Below are 19,912 nucleotides of genomic sequence, written 5' to 3' on the forward strand. Positions count from 1 at the left end.
TATTATTTTATTAAAATTTTACTCAATAATTTTGATACTGAATTAAAAAAACACAAGCCTATAAAATAACCACACTTTTACTGAAAGTAACACAATAAAACTGGACAGAATTTATATTAATATAGGTAACACTTTACAATAAGGTTCATTAGTTAACATTTGTTATCTACCTTAGTTAACATGAACTAAGACTGATAAACAATAGTTCAATGGTACAGTCTCAAGCCTCCCAGTTTTCATCCAAAATATCTTAATTTGTATTCTGAAGACGAACGAAGCTTTTACGGGTTTAGAACAACATGGGTGTAAGTAATTAATGACAAAATGTTCATTTTAAGATGGAGTATCCCTTTAATATTAAATATTAACATATTTTTTTTATTTGCATCTGTGTAAAAGAATCACGTTTTTTCATTTTTTTTTTGGACTAATTATCCAAATAATGTACAGCCATTATTAATTGATTATGTAATAATGTGTAGATATTATCAGAGCATGTGAGCAGAGCTTGGTGTCACTGAAGATAGCATAATTTTATCAGCATTGTCCAGTACAGCTGTACTACAGCATGTTACAGTACAGTAGATCTACTGCAAACAGGAAAAAGTATACCGCGGACTTTGCTTTTCCAGTGAGCATGAGAATTACACAAGCACATTCATAGAGTGGATTATTGAGCATCAAACCGCGCAATGACGAGTAGACTGAAACCTGCATAATGAACACAGCCGAATTGGGCGCGATGATTATATGCATATTTTCTGCCGTTTTTCTCTTTCGGGCGATAATTGTCTGGATCCGAAAATTGGGTGCATCACTAATTCCAATCAAAGTAAACTTCTGCTTCCAGTTCTGCCGGCAAAGAAAGAGTTCCTACAAAGATTTGCCCTTACCTGTTGGCACAAACCATTTAGCACATCACACTACATAATGGTATTTTTCAGTGGTTTTAATTGCATTGGGCAATCAGGACAACTGGCACACCAATCTATAGTGGGAATGGAAGGTGTCTACACCACATTGCCGAGATCACGCTGGCTGATCTCAAGACCATTCCCTACCCTTTCACATTAGGTAAAGTTAAGGTTTCTCATTGAATGAGTTGACCACCTGATCCAGCCTGAATGGTTCCACATATGGCATGATATGGCCAGACGGTCTGGCCGGAAGACTGGGATAGGTCTTGGGGAGATGCCCTACTGTTTTGTGCAGCTATTTACAGTCCTGTCCAAAGGAATCTGGCCCTGTGACTGTCAGTCAGATGTGGTGAGCTTTTTCAGGAGCACTGGTGCAACCACAGGGAAGCTGGTTGTCCATCTGACCACTTTGGTAAGGCTTCAGCCCCAAGGCCGAATGACATTGTCTCTGTTGCATGACCAGACGGGCTGCTCGGCTACAGTCTGATTCAACACACGCACAAACACTGCCAACAACGGCGTTATGGACCACACACCCACACACACTCAGAGGGACAGCCCAGATGCTGAAACTGATTTTCCAGCCATCACTCGGCTGACAACCATTCCTTGCAGCCAACGCGTGTCATCCTCTGCCTGGCCTGGGCACTTGAATAGCGGGAACAGCAGCAGTCCGTGATGCTGCTGAGGGTGCAAGGGTTTGCCCCCAGTCCCCATGAGCTGGAAAGGATGGTTTGCCTGGGCCAGTGATACGTTTGGATGCTGGACCAGACAGACTGTCCCTATGCCTCTAGAAAAGTGGCAGTGCATGGACTCTGCTGTAGCATATGCTCTGGCTGAAGGTCAGGTGACGGACTCCAAAGCTCTGCAGATGCAGGAACTGTAGCCCCCATGGCAGCTTGGGTGGGTTTCAATTCAGAGGGAATTACAGGTGAGAGAGCTTAGTGTGATTGAAGCCAGAACCTATGTGTTTCTGACCTAAATGGCCTGTTGAAACAAAGGTAAATTTGATAAGCACAGAAAGACAATATAAACAACAAGATGGCTAATATAGGCAGAAAGATTCATGTAATAAACCACAGATTTTACATAAAGTCTGTAACCTTCGGCCGACTTGTATGCACAATTAACTGACAGAGGAAATAAACAGGTCTCACCAGATGCTCAGTATCAATACCAAAGGAATCTTCTGGATGGAGATGCTACTCAAGCATAACCAGTTTCCTCTCTTTCCAAGGTAGTCCCTTGAGGTTTTAGACTCATTTTCCCTTTCCTCACTTGCATGTTTTCTTGTTCAGTTGTTATGATTCCCACACCTGATCCCAGCGCATGACAAGACTAGCGAGCGCATGGCTTGTGAGTTGTTTGCTAAAGCAAGTTTTCTTGAAATCTGTCTGTGCTCTGAGGGACTGAGCGTTGTGTAGCATTTGCGTCTCAGTCACCAAAATACTGAGAAACAGAGAAAGGAGGGACAGTAAGGGAAAAAAGAACGACAACACTATGCGATCTCTGAAGTCATATGATGCAGAGGAATAAGGCAGACTTGAAAGTTGGCCTATTTCATGGTCAGGCACTAGGACTGGGAAGGGTCTTGAATGGCAATGCATCTACTTTAATGTGACAGACAAGTCCCTAGGCAAAACAAGCAGACCCGTGGCAGGCATGCCCAGGTACTTGATGAGTGTGACACCTTCGCCATTCCACTGGAAATGTTGTTGCCGTACGCTCCGCTGCCTCATCTTAGGTTTTATCCAAATAAATTTGCCTCTCATCCGGACTGACGATGCCACAAGCCCCTCGCCTGCCTGTCCTCCCTGGAACTGTTGAGATCATGAATCTCCTTGTCAACGTTCACAGGGCCTTGCTCCTGATAAATGTGTGCCCGCCTTGGGACCCTCCCGCCGCCTGATATCGTGCTCGGCGCCAGTCGGCAAAGCTGGGACAGGGCTCTGCTACACACACATTCCCGCATTCAGAGACCATTTCCTTGTTCCTGCCCTGCAATGTTGTATGACAGGTTGGATGGCCAGTGCCTGGGGCAAAATCCTACTTGGCTTTGCACATCCACAGAAAGAGTATCATGCAAATACAATGACTGCACATGATTAGAAATGAAGAGATTTCTAAAAATCTGTATGTGATCTGTGTACTTACCATTTATGCACAGAAATCAAAGTTCCTGTGGATGGAAAACCAGAGTATCAATCTCAGTTAGCCACAGGGAGGGAGATATGAATCAGACAGGGAAATATGAAGATGCATATAATGGCAAGAAGGAAGCAGACACCATCAACTGAATTTGTTATACTTTGAATATGATGTACTTCGAATGAATAATCTTTATATGCAATTAAACAATTATTTGTGTGTAAATACACAAACATGCACACAAAACCTCAAAAACATGCATTCATTGCTGAAAGGGCCCAGGACCATTTTTTATGCTTAATCTCCTGCACCCTGAAAGTGGCTCAATGTGTATTTCATTAAGGACCTTTGTACACAAGGCCTTGACAACAACCTTGTATATAGCATATGTCAATTGTACAAGACCTGTTGAAGCAAAACCAAAATAAATTTTTGCATAACCATGGAACAATTCAAGGGGAACTTTTAGAAAGGTCTTTTTTGATTCGTTTAAGTTACATAGAATAATAATAATAAATACTTCTGTGAAATCTTTACACACACACACACACATATATATATATTTTTTACACATTTTGTAAACATGAAATGAAGCCTTCTAAGCCTTTGTATTTAATGTCAACAGACATTTATGAGAAGACTTCAATTCCCATGGTGTTTTCTTGGTCGTACATTTACCAGGGAGGAAGCACGTAGTCTGAATTGACAGCTGTCGAAATTAAGATCGCCTGTAACCGTATGAATATTCATCACTGCGAAAATTCCCGCTTGTGGAATTCATCTGACAGAGGAGCACACCAACTCCTGTAAGTCAAATCACAGTGGATAGATGTGATTCAAACCATTTCCTGGAGTGTGGGTTGCACATCTGGTGTAGCGTATTTCATCATTTTAAACAGAGTGTAAGACGAATGTGCATTAAAAGAAGTCCAAATTCAATATGGGAGCACACAAAATGAGTTGTTCAGCCGATCTTAACATTTACTACTATACATAAAACAAAGAGTTGAAGATTTTCTTCTTAGCAGGATCCTCCACATTAATTTGCCCATATGGACACTGTCGAGAAAAACAAGAAGTTTAGAGTTAACATATGAGTACAGTAAAGTTAAAAAGAGCAGTATAATGTAGACAGTTTGCTTTTATTATGTATTGCGAGCTACTGCAGAATGGATCTCCCCTGTCTCAGCATCAGGCAATCCATAAAAAAAAAAAAAAAACTATATCTATTCTAAATAAAAAATGCTTACTATAAAATACATACAATACTGACTGCCATTTGCTTTCAGCCCTCTTGTAGAGACATACAGCAGAAAAATATTCAGCTTACATGTCTACAGGCAATCCCACAGCATTTTCCTCTTTTTCTATGTCTCAGTAAACACACTGTTGCTGGTTATAGGTTCAATGCATGTTCTTTTCTGATTCTGTGAACAGATGCAATTCGGAAATGATCATGTGTTTTCTTATGTTAAAATATCATAAGGATCAGTGTTCCTTAAGAACATATTTCAGGGTAAAATATCAAACTTCTACGGTCTACTGTTACATAAACTTTATACATAAACTTTATAATGACAATTGTTTTTTTAAAAGTTGGAAATTTAATAAGTCTTTGGCATTAATGAAAATACAGTGGAAACACAATACATACGTGTTTCTTAAGCATCATTCCTGACTCTGCCTCAGAGAGCGCCGGCTTCATTTATGACAGCCTTCGACGCCAAAAGGGCCCGAGGCACTTTTTGTGGCATGCCATTTCAGATGCCATCCTTTGGCTCCATAGTGAAGCTGACACTGTCTGTGCATCCTCCAACTCTACGGGTCTTCCATAACTTTCCCTCGGCCATCAAACTACATTGCTCCTGACAGCCAAAAGGAACTTTCAAAAATGACCCAGTCTTCCATATACATAAGTAGCCAGACTAGTCTGCAAGGAAGAGGTCTAGTGTGCTCTTTTTAGTTACCTAAGAATTTAAAAATGTCCTTACAAGTGTAATTCCATGATAATGCCTAATCGTACTAAACCATCTATGTTGTTTAAGTTTTCTCACATAGGTCACTGAGTATTTTTAATTGTGATAACAGTTGTTAGACCTGTAGTTTATAAGCGTTTGATTTTGCTCTTACCTTGCACGCTTCCATATGGAGTTCATGTATTAATCTGTCTTCATCTGAGGGTGCTTTCACACTTGTAGATCGATTGCTTTGTCCCGAAACAGGGATTAAAATGATTACAATGTTGCTTTTTAATCTTGGTGCCGTTCGATTTCACATGGCAAAGTTTCTAAACGGACCAAATTTGTTAATACAAGTCACGCGTGAGTTCTCGCATTGGTCAAAGTTTCATTTTCCTGATGAATCCTGCACTACTGCTCAAATTTATGAATAAATATTAAGACAGCTACAAAAAAAAAAAAATCAATTCTATTGAAAAAATCTACAGATGATGTCATGGACACTACCTCCATATTTTTATACAGTCTATGATAACTGCGTAAGTTCCGTCAAAAAGCATTTGCTTTGTTGTTTTGCTAATACCTCAAAATGAACCTGTGAATGTCTACTTAGCTCACCTTCATCCGGCAGTTGATCAACAACCCCCCCCCCCCCCCTCCCCCGACCAAATAAACCCACAAAGCTGTTGTCATTCTATCCAGACAGATGAATGCGAACTGAGTAGTTTCCCGGAAAATAAACGTGGAACTTTGACCAGTTTTTAAAAATGCACCTACTATGAAGGAAAGCAATAAAATGGCGTTATAAAATGAAAAAGTTTGCTTTGATTTTGAATGGCGAAGACTTGCTCATCCACAGTAAATTCACAGGTTAAGTTTGAGGTAGGCCTATTAGAAAAACGACAAAGCTAATGCTTTTTGACAGAACTTACATAATTACCATAGACTGTATAAAAACATGGACATATGACGTCATCCGAAGATTTTGGAAGAGCGTTCTAGAAGCTCAAAAGTGGGCAGATGTGGCCGTCGCCATCTTGGCTGCGCGTCACAGCGTGTCACGCCCTGATAATCGAAAATGGGCAATCCACCTGTCACTCAAGTGGTCACGCCCTTACTTATGCAGAATTTTAAGGCTTAATATCATTTAAACAGATGAGTAAAAAAATTATAATAATAATCCCCCTCACAGTTGTCATTTGAACCAGGCTGTAAAGGTTTTTTTTTTTTCTGTAAAATTGGCCATTTCAACATGGGGAGTCCAAAAGATCGTCTCCCTTTTGCAGCCAGTCGACGAATTATAGATTAAAGCCACTTCTTCGGTGTTGGCTTCACGAGAAAGCAGGAGGTTGCCGCTTGGTAATTACCCATTATACATTGTGATATAACCTGGTTCATTGGATCGAATTGCTTTCCCACTACAACTGAACCGCTCTAGAATTAGTTTTCAATCGAGCCGAGACCACCTCTAGGGGTGAAACCCGCCAGGTGTGAAATCAGTCTGATAACCTGCACGCGTGACGGTTGTTTTATTATGATAATTCGAAATTAATTCGCTCTCGCGTACAGTGCAATGTGAACGTGGCGCTCTCATATCGTACACCTCATTTGACATTATTATTACATTAGTTAGTTGTGTTTAAAACGTGTTAATATTAAAAGTCTACCTGAACCAAGCAGCAGAAAATCTCATGCTTAAAAAGTGAAACTATGTCCTGTCACGACGTTCCTTGAATACTTCTGACAGTACACAGACGAGACAGTTGTCACAACCACTGCCTACAGGACAAAATGCTATTTTTTTAAAACTATATTCGCCATCTGTCACCAATAAATGTTAAAATCACCGCTGTTGTCTTCCTCGTGTGCTGTTCATGTTCTGTGCCATGTACAAGATGCATGTAAGCGCCCCTCTGTTGCACTGTAGAATTGCAGTAAGGGGAGGGGGTTGGCACGTTTTTGGCTACAACGAATATTTCCAAGCATGATTTTTTTTCACTCTTTTTTTTATTATGCTTAAATTATTAAGCTTTTGTATCGAAAATTTCCACTGCAACTATACATTTACCAAAATACTATTCATTGAACACACATTGATCTTGTGATAACATATCAAATCAGTCTATTATAACCTTGTTTAATAAAATTAAATGTTAAATAAAATAAACAATCATTAAATGAAATATACAGTATATATATATATATATATATATATATATATATATACACACACACACACACACACACACACACACACACACACAGTAAATATAAAGGTAACATATAAGCCATACCATTGTTTTGAACAACAGATGTTGTAATTAATAATTGTATAAATAAAATGAATGGTAATTAATTAAATGAAATATTATATAAATTATATATGTGACATTTGAAACACATGACAACATGCACTGACCTGAAATGTATATATATATATATATATATATATATATATATATATATATATAAATCTTTGTTCTTACAACATAGTTTAGGCAATTATAGTTAATTTGCCTTTATTATAGTTGACTCTCACCTGTGCATATTAACTATACAGACTAGCATATTCAAATCCTTAGTGTAGAATGTAATAAATGACTCACATGCAAGTTACTGAAGAGGATTAACAATGTATTAAGAAAAAAGAAATTACAGCATCTGCTAAACAATAACAGGTTAATTTCATTTTGAAATGACAAACCAGTGACATGTAAAGTACCGAGAGTTCCCTTCGTTAACCACATTCACACAACTCTTGTAGTATTTTTCCGCAGGAAACTGACAGGCAAACACAAACACATGCCTGCATACTGCGACAGGTCTTACTGACTAGGCTGACCCATAAGAAATACAGCTATTTTTAAACAAGTGGGCGGTGTGAAATTACACTTCCTTTGCCTTACCAGAAAGGTAAGTGTTTATCTTCTAAACAGGCCTTTTTTTTTTTTTTTAACAAACATATTTTTAAAACCCTATAGATGTGTCCATTCTCCAGAAATATTTGGCGGTGTACTAAAACAAATAAATATAAGTATCTATATCTGTAAAGCATGAAGGGCCAGACATGCCTGTGCATGCATGCATGTTTCACACTCTATGGTTTCACACACACAGAGACTTTAGATTGATTGAGAATATCAGTCACCATTCACTCCCATTGAATCTTACGCCATTCAATGAAAGTAAATGGAGACTAGGACTGGGACTTCTTGCCTGTCATCTTATTCCGTATTTCAAAGCAGAAAGAAACTCATACAGGTTTCGAACAACAAGGGGGCGAGTCAGTAATGACGGCATTTGAATTTCTTTACTATCTTGCTGAAATACGCGCGCTCGCGCCACCCAGGTGCTTCCTGGTGTTTAATCGCAGGATCACATCACACACAGGGGAACCGAAACGGTCAGCAGCAGCAGCAGCAGAAGCAACGCGTCCAGGAAGCGTCGCCGACAGATAGAGAAATGCAGCAGTATCCGCGACTCTCCGTCAGGTAGCCGCGAAACTAGAAGGTTCGCAGGCAGCTTGCGACGGTGTTTTTATTTATTTCCCCGCCGTCGGCGCGAGCAGCTGCTGACGCGATGCTTTAGCCATGGACAGCAGGATAAAGTAAGTGCACACACTTGTTTACCTTCACACATTAATTCCTCCGGTTTCTCGCGCTACGCGTTATCACTCTCCGTAATAAAAGTGTCTCGTGTGGTTGAAATGGAGATAGCGGATAGTGTAAATACCTTAGTTAAATTAGCTTGATTTAGCTAATGAGAGGAGTTGACAGGTCCAGCTGACCGGTTGGCTGTTTACTTCAGACATGCTAACTAGCCTAGCCGCATTCCTCTCTACAGCCATTTAAAGTTGACAGCTGTACATATTTCATTTTGAAATAAACATCTCTCACTATTAGCTTTTAGTAATTTGCTACTTGATATAGCACACTGAAAGAATATATCATGGATTCTCAGGAGCATACTAATTACATACATTACTGTTTAATGACAAGTCGAGCTTTCAACGCGGTAACGTTTACTTTCAAACGTATTTAACGTTAACTTTTTCTTAGTCACCATTCACTTTTGTTGTATGGGAAATATGCAATGAGAGTGAATGGAGACTGAAGAAGTCACATCTTGTTTTCTGTTTTTAACAAAAGAATGAAGGTTTGGAAGAACACGAGAGGGTAAATAATGACAAAATGTTCGTTGAGTGCTGCTTGAACAGTCCCAAATAGTTGTTTTTAAGTTGCCAAGTGAGTGAGTTTGACTTGTATTTCCTCTTTCAGCGAGAATCCTGCGAGAACTTTTGAGTTGGCCCTTCAGGTTGCCTGTCCAGCATCTGAAAATGAAGGTGAGCCTTCATTTCTCCATTTGTTATGTGCTTTGTTTGAGTGTTTGCATAATTTGATTCAAAATTCAGAAACTGGTATGTTAGAGATCCCTCTCTCTTAGTCACTAACTTTATCTTCCTTGCTGTCAGTACGCTTTGAATTGGCATGAACTCTGCTCGTATTCCATGGCTTTTAAGTAATATGTGGTGTTTGTGTTTAAGAAAGATGCATGGCCGTTTCTGCCATTTTATAAACTTAAATTCTTCATTTCTGAACATTCACAAAAAAAGAGAATATGCAAATTTAAAAAGTCACATAAAACTTGTCATCAATAGTGAAAAATATCGTAAAGTCAACATTTAAATCTTTGTAATTGACTGACATTTTAAAGCATAGAAGTCTTAATCCAATCAATTATAATAAATATCTCTAACTTTGTACCATCTAAAAGCCTTTACTGTGAAACCTTGACCGCTTTTGTATGTGTAACTCTAGTTTTGGGCTGATATGCTTAGCTGTTTTCTGTGCTTGAATTGGATGAGTAAATGAGGTGTTTTTCACGTCTAGGGGATTCACAGGAAGGAAATGATTGCTGTAGATTGGCAGGGTGGCCAGATCTGAAGTTCAGATCTTCTGATGGGCTGGCCTGGGTGCCTTTCCATTTTAGATAATCTCTCGCACCGTTTGCATTTACCTTTTAGAAAAACCTGCAGATGTATTTGGTGTAAGAAGTAGGCTAGGCAGCAGGCAGCGATATCGATCTCGGTTTGTCAATCTCTTCGTATGCTTTGAGCTCTGCAAGGTTGAATAGAAACCACGCAGCTTTAACGGAGCAAGTAACGTCTGCTGTGCTGTGCTGTGAAGTGAGACCATTATGAAAGAAACATTCCCATGTTTTGATTCAATAAGTGGTAAATGGATATGAAAAAGTGCTTGTTATAAGTTCAGCGTATCCAATATCACCAATTTTTGTTCCTAACCCTGAAACTACCATTATTCTTTCTGTATGACACTGAGGAGGTGCGGAGCAGGTGGTTCACAGAAGCAGCTGTTGCTCTGACCGAAAAAGGAAAATATTCCCGGTCCAGCCGCTGACGTGAAAGATGAAATGAGCTATAACCCACTTCCCTCGTCATCACACGATGGCGATCGTCTCATTTCCTGACCCCGACTCTCAGGATTACAGCGTCATTTTAATGTTGTGTTCCCATCATTCTGACCCAAATGGGATTTTCTTTTTGTTATTGCATTGGACTAAAGCCAACTGACTTTGCTCAGACAGGGTATTACAACTTCTTAACTTTATATATATATATATATATATATATTTTTTTTTTTTTTTTTTTTTTTTATTATTATTATTTTTTATTATTATTATTACAAAATCCTGGATTCAAACATTTTACCAAATTTAAATTATCACATCATTTCTTTTTGGAACTGACTGATCATAGGCCTCATTGAGCTGAGCTCATTGGGGGTTGACCGTTATGTGTTTTTCAGGAATGATACTGATTTTTACAGATCAGGTAGACCGATATTTTGAACTAGGGCTGGACGATATGACCAAAATGTGTATCACAATATATTTCTTAATTCTGTTGATACAATATAATTCCGATACTACAAGAGGCATTGAACACCTGCAAGAACACCAACAACAGATATCTGTACCTGTAAACTTCTGAAAATGAATTTATTTATAGTCTGTATTGATATTGAATTATTGTCCATCCCCTTTTTTAAACCGATATATACGTCTGGTGTAAAAATGAAAAATGATGTCAAAATAAGCTTTCTTTAAATGGTTTTAAATTATTTTATCGGCAAATTGGTTTTGAAAATGACCGATAATGATAAACTTAAACATGCTAAATATCGGTGCCGATAATCGGTCGACCCCTAGAGCTTATGCATCTCAGTTTTTGATTAAATATGGAAAAAATCATCCACAAATAATGTTATTTTTAACTCAAAATTTAAGGTGCATAATCTCAGCTCGAAGCAAAGGATCAGTCCGTTACAAAAAGAAATTCAACCTGTGCTAGTTGAAAGATTTAGTGATAAAATAGCATAATGCGAGTCATACAGTATATATTTTTAAAAGGCCGGTCATTCATGACTGGGAACACAGGGAATATATTTTAAACACCGAACAAATGTTAAGAGGCTTTAGGGTCAAACAGAAGTTGGGTGAAGGACAGGAACCAACTCCAACCTGAGATAACAAATAGGTTCTTAGCCACAGACAATATCTTGTCGCAAATTGAATGTTGTGGTTTACACAATATCAGATCTTTTCCTGTTTCCAAGTGAAGCATGTGACTAACTGCTCTCTGCCCAGTTCTTGAGTTTCATGCTGTTCAATCATGAGGGATCTTGGGTTGCATATTTCTGTAGCCAAATTGGGTGATTCTAGAGCTGTTGTGGTAAAATGAAGCGTTCAAGGGCATTCGTTGTGTCTCATCAGACATTCTGCCTCTGTACTCACCTCATATGTCACTTAGCCTAATTTGATATTTGATCAGCTCAGTTTCTCTAGCGGTAAAGTGAAGTCAGACAAATCAACTGGACCTACATCTACATTTCAGTTGCATTACATTTCATTTTATCACTTTGTCGGAATCTAACTCATGACCTTGTGGTATGAGCTCAGCGACCAATAAAAGTGGTAGGGTCTTTTTTTGGTGTTCAGCTAGTGTTGGTCAGGTTATTACTAGATACCAGTTAGAGGAAACCACCTTCTGTTTTTGTGTCATCTTTCATTTCCCTCTCCGTCCACACAAGTTTACTCTTGAATGCTTTTTTCTAGTAGTGATGCATATCAGTTTCACAACATCACGTTGTCTCGCTACCTTTATGGGGAGCTTTTTTAAAGGCTGGAAAAAAATAGTCTCAAAAGTTTGACATTATACATTCGTTAGACAACTATACAGTGTGTACAGTGAAACCTTTGTGTCTTCAAATTCAGCTTCCCTTTAAAGCACCACTACTGCAACAATACACTTAACCGCTGTGTTGCATCTCACACGTTTTCAGCATCCTGCTATGAACAATGTGTTTGTAGGTGAGCTGTTACAGATCGTCTAACAGTTTGAGGTGGAAAACTTTTAGGTTTTTGAAAGGAGTCTCTTTTGCTCACCAAAGCTGCATTTATTTGATGAGGATGAATACAGTAAAAATGGTGTTGGTAATAATGTGAAATTTTATTACCATTTACATTACCGTAATTTATTCCTGTGATGCAACCCACTCCAGTCTTCAGTGTCACATGATCCTTCAGAAATCATTCTAATATGATGATTTGGAAAGCATTTATATGAAAGCATACTGTCACCTTTTAAAAAAATGCATACTTAATAAGTTTTAGTTTCTTAAAAAATCTTACTTAGCCCAAACTTGTAGAGTCAAGTGAATTTAAGAATGACATACAGGATACTTTAAGACAGTTGAGCAACCAACTGACTAATTCATTTAGAAAATATGTGTCTTTGCACAACTCTCATATAAATAAAATAGCATGCATCTCGAACCTAGAGTTGTTTGAAGGATACTGTTTCTTTCTCCAGCGCAGGTCTGGGGTTGACAGGCCATAGGTGACTTATTTTAGCTAACATTAGAAGATGAATGCTTTGCCAGATTGGATTAAGCATGACTGCCACGCTTGTGCTTGGCACTAGTGAGCCGCATTGATGTTTTTCATGCCCTGTGCCAAAGCCAGCAGATGATGCTGACTGTGCCAAGGCAGTAGGTGGAGACAGATGCTACCTGTCTTCCCTCCTCGTTTCATCCAGATTGCACCCGAGTAATAAAGCAATAAAAAATAATAGACCTGAAATTTACAACTACACTTGTGCTGCAATTAGCCAAGTGACTTTCCACCGATGACCAACAGCTTTATTTCTCTTCAACACAGGCCACGTGTATTTCATTGGTGTTAAAGACTAGTTTGGTCTTTTTTTTTTCCCATTTGTTACATTTAAATAAAGTGTTGAAAATGTTAGTGATTCTTGCTCGCAGATGGGATGCTAGGGTGCACATTATTAGGTGATTACTCTCTTGTCAAAATACAAAATACTATTTATAAGGGATTCTTAAATTCAACTTTAAAAAAGTAAAGGTGCTGTATATTTTACTGCTTTAAAGTATTAGTGTCATGAACCTGATCAGGAATTTCACAGAAGAACTACATTTTCAGATTTCACATTAATGTAAGTTCAAATTAACTAACAGAAAGCTACTTGGTTTGAAAGTGATTTGTGTGTATATGTGTTTGTGTGAGCTGTGATTCATAAATACATTGCTACGCTATCAAAAATTGACAATCCACTATTTTTGCCTGTAAAATTTGCCAAAATTTAACTAATGTGATGGCACCTTTTCGGGATGGTTCACCCAAAAATGAACATTCAGTCATGAGTTCTCATGCTGTTCTCAACCTGTATGAGCTTGTTTCTTCTGTTGAGCACAAAAGAAGATATTTTGAAAAATGTTGGTAACCGAACAGTTGTCTTCTAGTTTTTGCCATGCCATGGAAGTCAGGGGCTTTAGTCAACAGTTTGGTTACCAACATTTTGTGCTCAGCAGAAGAAACAAACTCACACAGGAACTGGAACAACATGACGGTGAGTAAAAATGAGGATTCCAGAATTTCACAGAATTACGCAGAACTGTATAATTTGTGAATCATCATCATCAGTGTTATGAGCAATAGATCTGATCAAACTTGTTTGTGTAAACATCTCTAATTGTAATGTAAAAACAAGGTTTCCAAGAAAGAAGCTGTAGCAATTTTGGCTTTTCCTTTAAAGATCTTGATTAACCTGTTTGACTGTCATTTGGAGTTTGAGTCATCTAAATGAATATTTGAAAAATGTACCTGTAGCTACTCTTTACTTTTTTTTTTTTTCAAATGAGTGTCCTAGCACATTTATCTGCCTGACTCAAGTTTTACACACCAGCTTTTGACAGGTCTGCGAGCCAAGGGTCTTTTCTTGCCATTTGACCCCCACCTTGTTAAATAACCTGATTGGCGCTCAGCTGTGTCTCGGGTCCAGCGCTAGCTAACACTTTGGAGGGTCTCCGCTGTCAGACTAACAATGCAGCTGTGCCTAAGATGGTGTTGATTGGTCATTACTCATAACGGCTACAGGCTAGTTTGCGCATGATTTTCTTTGACTTCATAGTCATACAGATTCAATTTGGTTTGATCTGCCTTCATTATACTTGGGCAACTTCATCAAGCCCCCCACAGTCCCCATTTGCCGGCATCACCCAAAAATACAGCTTAATGATGGAATAAAGCTTTAGTTTGAAGCCACAGAATAAGTTATCCCACCCACCCCTGCTCAGAAGTGAATTCAGACTGACCTCCACTTCTGCAAGTTACGGATTTTCACTTCATGCTGTTTTTTTTTTTTTCTCCTCTCGCCGTGCCGAAGAGTCTCGTTAGTTGTGAACAGTCTGAAGCCGTTCCACTGGCGCTGTGAATATATGAATTTATGATTACGACGGAAGTTTTGCCAAATTCACCAGCTTTGGACGGTTCGAATTGACAGTCACCGGTTTCTAAACTCCTTCGTGTTGAACCTTCTCAAATATGTTTTTTTTTTTTTTTTTTTGATATCAAATGATTGATTTTGATTGACCTGTTAGGGTTTTTTACTTGCAGCTGGATGGCCAGGCCAGTAATGTAGCGTGTGAAGATCAGCAGATGTGACGGGAACAGTCAGGCCCTGCAGGGTGGTGGCCTGGTTCTTCTCAGGTGGTTTGACCCTCTTCACGGGACCGGTGTTTAGTGTGGCCGAATCTGCTGATTGGTGCGATCTGAGAGGCAGCACCCCTAGCCATCCAGACTTCCTCGTTTAAGTGCAGTGTCACAGTCGCTCTGCTGGAACATGGAAAGACTTCTTGGCACGTCTATTCTTGGGGTTGTGTAATGACGTCGAAAGTGAGGATGTGGTGAATAATTAATCCTGCTGATTTGGATTATCATGTTGTGTCATTTCAAACGATGGAAACTGAACTCGGGGAGGAAGTCAACTCTGAACGAAGATCTAATGAAAGTTGCTTAGGTTTTTGATTCTTTTTTGAGTAGAAAACTCGTCGTATAAAAATAATAATAATAACAATGATAATTGTGTGATTTGGGTACCATACACTACTAATGATGTTCATTTTTTTTTACATATAATAATGATTTAGGTAAAAGTATATGGTATTTATTATTACGATGATATAACACACACACACACAAACACATACACATATAATGTAATCGAATGTAGTGTTATAATAACAATAATAATTGTTAATATAATAACATAACTAAATTTGATCACTGTTTACACACACACATACATATAGTTTTATTCATATTATTACTACTATTACTTGTAATACTATGTATTTAAATAGTAATGTATTGGTATGATTAATTGTATATTTTATTAACTAATTGTTATTTTAATAAATGTTAATAATTGTTTTTATAAATATAAATGCTTTAATAATGCTCCAGTGCTTCAGCTGTTCAATAGTTTGCACATGAAAACTTTTTCAGTTTATCCCTTTGAAAACCTCACTGCTACAACAAAACACATTAAGATGGAAAGCTTTGACGTCTTTTTAATTTTCACACTTTTTTATTTGAGAGAGAAGTTTTGGGCGTTAGTGTTGTGTCCCTGAGACAAGGTGTAAAATTAAAAACATCTTTAGTTTTGTAGGTGTACGCAGTTATATATGATTACCCTCAAACTAGCCAACAGAAAAAGTTTCCTAGTAACCTTAAAAGCAGACTAGGCTTGTTACATTAGCTCAGCTCTCATTTTTCAAACCTCGCGATATATGCCTACTTGGGCTAAAAATGTTCACGTGCAGAGTGGCTTGTGGCAATTTTTTTTTGGAGATTGGTATCACACTGCTGGCCTCTTTTTGGGCTCCAGCCCACTTTTCACCACTGAATGTAGGTCAGTTCCCACTGCTTGTCTTTGTGAGGGCTTTGCTGTGCTATTTGTCATTGAATATCATGTGACTCATCCATGAGCTCTTTGTTGTCACACATGGAACCGTGCTCTCTCACTTGATTGGTCCTCGGCTGCTTCTCTGATTCAGGGAGTGTCCGATGGAATTAGCATACAGTGCTGTCATTAGTTAAGTATGTGAGCATGCCCCTCTCATCCTCAAACCATTCATCATTTCCTGTGAGAAATGCTTGTTAAAAGACTATATACGCTACCATTCTAACGTTTTGGTTCGGTAAGATTTTAATGCTTTTGAAAGTCTCTTCTGCTCACCAATGCTGCATTTCTTTAAACATAAATACAGTAAAAAGTCATATTGTGTGAAATTATTACAATTTAGCTGTTTTCTATTTGAGTATATTTTAAAATGAAATGTATTCCTGTGATCCAAAGCTGAATTTTTTTTCAGCATCATTCATTACTCCAGTCTTCAGTGTCACTGATTCAGTCATTCCTTCTGTGAAAGTCTGATTCAATTCCGTCTTTTAGAATGATTCACTAAAAGAATCGCTCAGAAGAGTCATTTGCTTATCAGATAACACCGAACAGAATATAGAACTGCTGTCTTGCGTTTTCACAGTACTAAATCTCTTTTGCATCATCACATTCAGCACAACATTAACACTTTTGCTGAAACGAATCGCACATCAATAACATATCACAGATACATCAGTTCGGAAAAATTCACACGTCTCTCTGTTTTTATCCCAGAAGAGTCTGTGTCCCGGAGGTCACTGCTGATCGCCTGAAGGCATAGGCACCACAAACGTGTACAGTACTTATAAAAACACCTTCTCTGTCCAATGCCTAATTGTCATATGCTTTAATAGATAATTGAGTTTTTCCTGCAAGGTAGCCCGTTTTTAGATGTGTGTATGTGTTATGTGTGAGGCAGATGGTGCGAGCATATGGTTTGCAACTTGTGATTACCTGCTGCAGCCCCTTTCCAGCTTTTCTCCTCACGCACCCAAACCGGAGTCGCGGCTGCCCCCCTTTAAGAGGTAAAGACATTTTAATGTCCATGAGATGGAGCCTAGCTTGAGAGAAGGCAGTTTGATGACTGATGTGATTAGCAAGCTTGGCAATTCCTCCCGAACCCCCCTCCCTCCCGTGTCTGTTCTGTGCATATAAATTACCCTTGAGTCAGGAGTTAAGGTGTGATTTGCGAGGCAGATTGTTTTGAATGTTGTTTATTCTCTTTGTGGTGCGCTGGCTTTCTTTCCCGACGTTGCATGCTAGCAATGAGCCCAACCAAATGGCATGCAAAAAAAAAAAAAATCTTTCACATGCAGACAGTTGATAAACATTCCCTCGATTGGACATGTATCGTGACAGACTGCGCTAATATACAGTGATATGCCGGGACTGTCACATAGCCGACATCCATATGCTGCTCCACTCAATCATGAAGCTGTGAAATTGGGTTGCACCCCAACTAGCATCAAGATTTTTGATTTATTTATTATTATTCCTCTCTCTCTCTTTCTCTGGGCTGTATCCTAGCTGTTTTCTGAACTCTATAAGTGTATGTACAATATGCAAATGAAGCCGCACAGGCTTTTGTCAGATTGTCACACATTGTGATAAAACACGGGAATAATCAGCTTTTGATGTTTGCTGGAGAGCCCATTCTTAAGCTTTGGGAAGCTTGGATTTTTGCCTGGATTGGTGTATTGAACCATACCAGTAACTGATCTGTATCACCTTTTAATCATAGAGCTTTAGGATTTATAGATGAGATAAATACACTCACTTGCATACAAATGAGATTGAGTCCATGGTTCCATATGACGTACGGATGCAACATGCTTCAGGTTCACTTTGACATTAGCGTGATTGCGTTTTTGGGTGCCACAGGTGATTTATAAAGAGCTAATTGCACACAGTGACCCAGAGGAGATGAGGATGATGGCATTTCTCCAAATTTGGAATGAAGAGCATTAGTTGAAAAATGAGCAAACCGTTTCAGCTTCAAACAGACGCAATGCAGAATGACAGCTCGAGGGTTTATACGAACCACCTTAAAATGCCACAAGAAATTAGGACAGAAATATTGGCCTATTACTGTTGCAAAATAATATTAGTAATATTGTATACACACACATATTTGGGGACGGGGGTCTTAATTTCATCACTCAGCATACCCAATTAAAAAAAGTCACCCTTCGCAATATATATATATATATATATATATATATATATATATATATATATATATATATATATATATATATATATATATATATATATATATATATATATATATATATATATATATGTATGTATGTATATATATGTATGTATGTATATATATATATATATATATATATATATATATATATATATATATATGTATATGTATATGTATATATATATATATATATATGTATATATATATATGTATATATATATATATATATATATATATATATATATATATATATATATATATATATATATTAGAATTTATTAGGATTAACCCCTTGAGATGTATCATCTCGTTTTACAATGGAACACAATTACAACTTAAAGAGCATAATGAGATTACAATTAACAAAACATCAACAAACAGGCAAACAATAAAACACCACCAAAAAAAAAAAAAAAAAAAAAAAAACAGCTACACAGAGCTACGATTAGCTACAGAAGGCCAACAGGAAGTAGAGAAAACACTGTCCAACCAGAGAAAACACTGTCCATGAGATCGATGCAAAATACTTATTCCAACATTGACTTTTCGTAAAACATGATTAATATGTGGATTAAAGGAGAGTTTAGAATCAAGCCATACACCAAGATATTTAATAGTGTCAACTCTATGCAGAGAAGTACTGTCTTCACATGAAATAACACAAGAACAGGTTTTAGAATTAAGTTTATATCTAGAACCAAAAATCATAGTATATGACTTGGTTTTATTAAGAACTAATTTATTAGCCAAAAGCCAGTCTTGTAAACTATTAAAGACCGATTGAAGAGATAACTGAATTTGTAAAGGATCAGAATTACATGTATATATGACAGTATCATCCTCATAAAGTTGAACCTGACAGTTCTTAAGAAGTAATGGTAGATTATTTACATAAATAGAAAAAAGGAGTGGTCCCAGAACTGAACCTTGAGGCACACCTCTTTGCTGAATCAGGAAATCAGATTTATTCCCATTTAGGACAACGCATTGTTTCCTGTTGTGCAGATATGAATTAAACCACAAAATTTTATTTTTTGAAGAACCATGAAGTTTATCTAAAAGCAGATAACTATTAACCAAATCAAAAGCTTTAGTCAAATCAAGAAAAATAGCAACTGTAAGCTTACCATTATCTGAGGTTGAAAACACATGATTTGTAAACTTAAGTAATGCAGTAGTTGTGGAATGATTAGACCTAAAACCAGATTGAGATGATGATATAATATTATTAATAGATAAATCATTCAAAAGTTGTTTATAAATTAATTTTTCAAAAACTTTAGATATAGAACATAATAAATATTGGTCTATAGTTATTAATATCAAGTACATCACCTCCCTTATAAAGCGGAGT

At 37.7% G+C, this 19,912-nt stretch overlaps 1 protein-coding gene and 1 long non-coding RNA gene across 5 annotated transcripts in view; one reads left to right on the top strand and one right to left on the bottom strand.

Moving 5' to 3' along the window:
* Positions 1-4,403: 4,403 nt before the first annotated feature.
* LOC113040669 (uncharacterized) lies at positions 4,404-6,944 on the bottom strand. Its single transcript, XR_003275276.1, has 3 exons — positions 6,691-6,944; positions 5,196-5,271; positions 4,404-4,492 (listed from the first exon to the last, which is right to left on the bottom strand). It is a non-coding gene; the product is annotated as an uncharacterized LOC113040669 (long non-coding RNA).
* A 1,162-nt stretch (positions 6,945-8,106) lies between these two features.
* Positions 8,107-19,912, top strand: part of LOC113039891 (DENN domain-containing protein 1B-like) — a 99,313-nt gene continuing 87,507 nt past the window's right edge. The window contains exons 1-2 of one of the 4 annotated variants that reach the window (XM_026198044.1): positions 8,107-8,630; positions 9,301-9,365. In XM_026198044.1, coding sequence (XP_026053829.1) covers positions 8,614-8,630; positions 9,301-9,365 — 82 coding nt within the window. In that variant the 5' untranslated portion in view covers positions 8,107-8,613. Of the gene's footprint in view, positions 8,631-9,098; positions 9,199-9,300; positions 9,366-19,912 lie in introns of those variants that run through there. The other 3 variants (XM_026198046.1, XM_026198043.1, XM_026198045.1) reach the window with 3 other exon arrangements.

Source organism: Carassius auratus, chromosome 22, assembly GCF_003368295.1.
Source record: "Carassius auratus strain Wakin chromosome 22, ASM336829v1, whole genome shotgun sequence".
Lineage (NCBI taxonomy): Eukaryota > Metazoa > Chordata > Actinopteri > Cypriniformes > Cyprinidae > Carassius > Carassius auratus.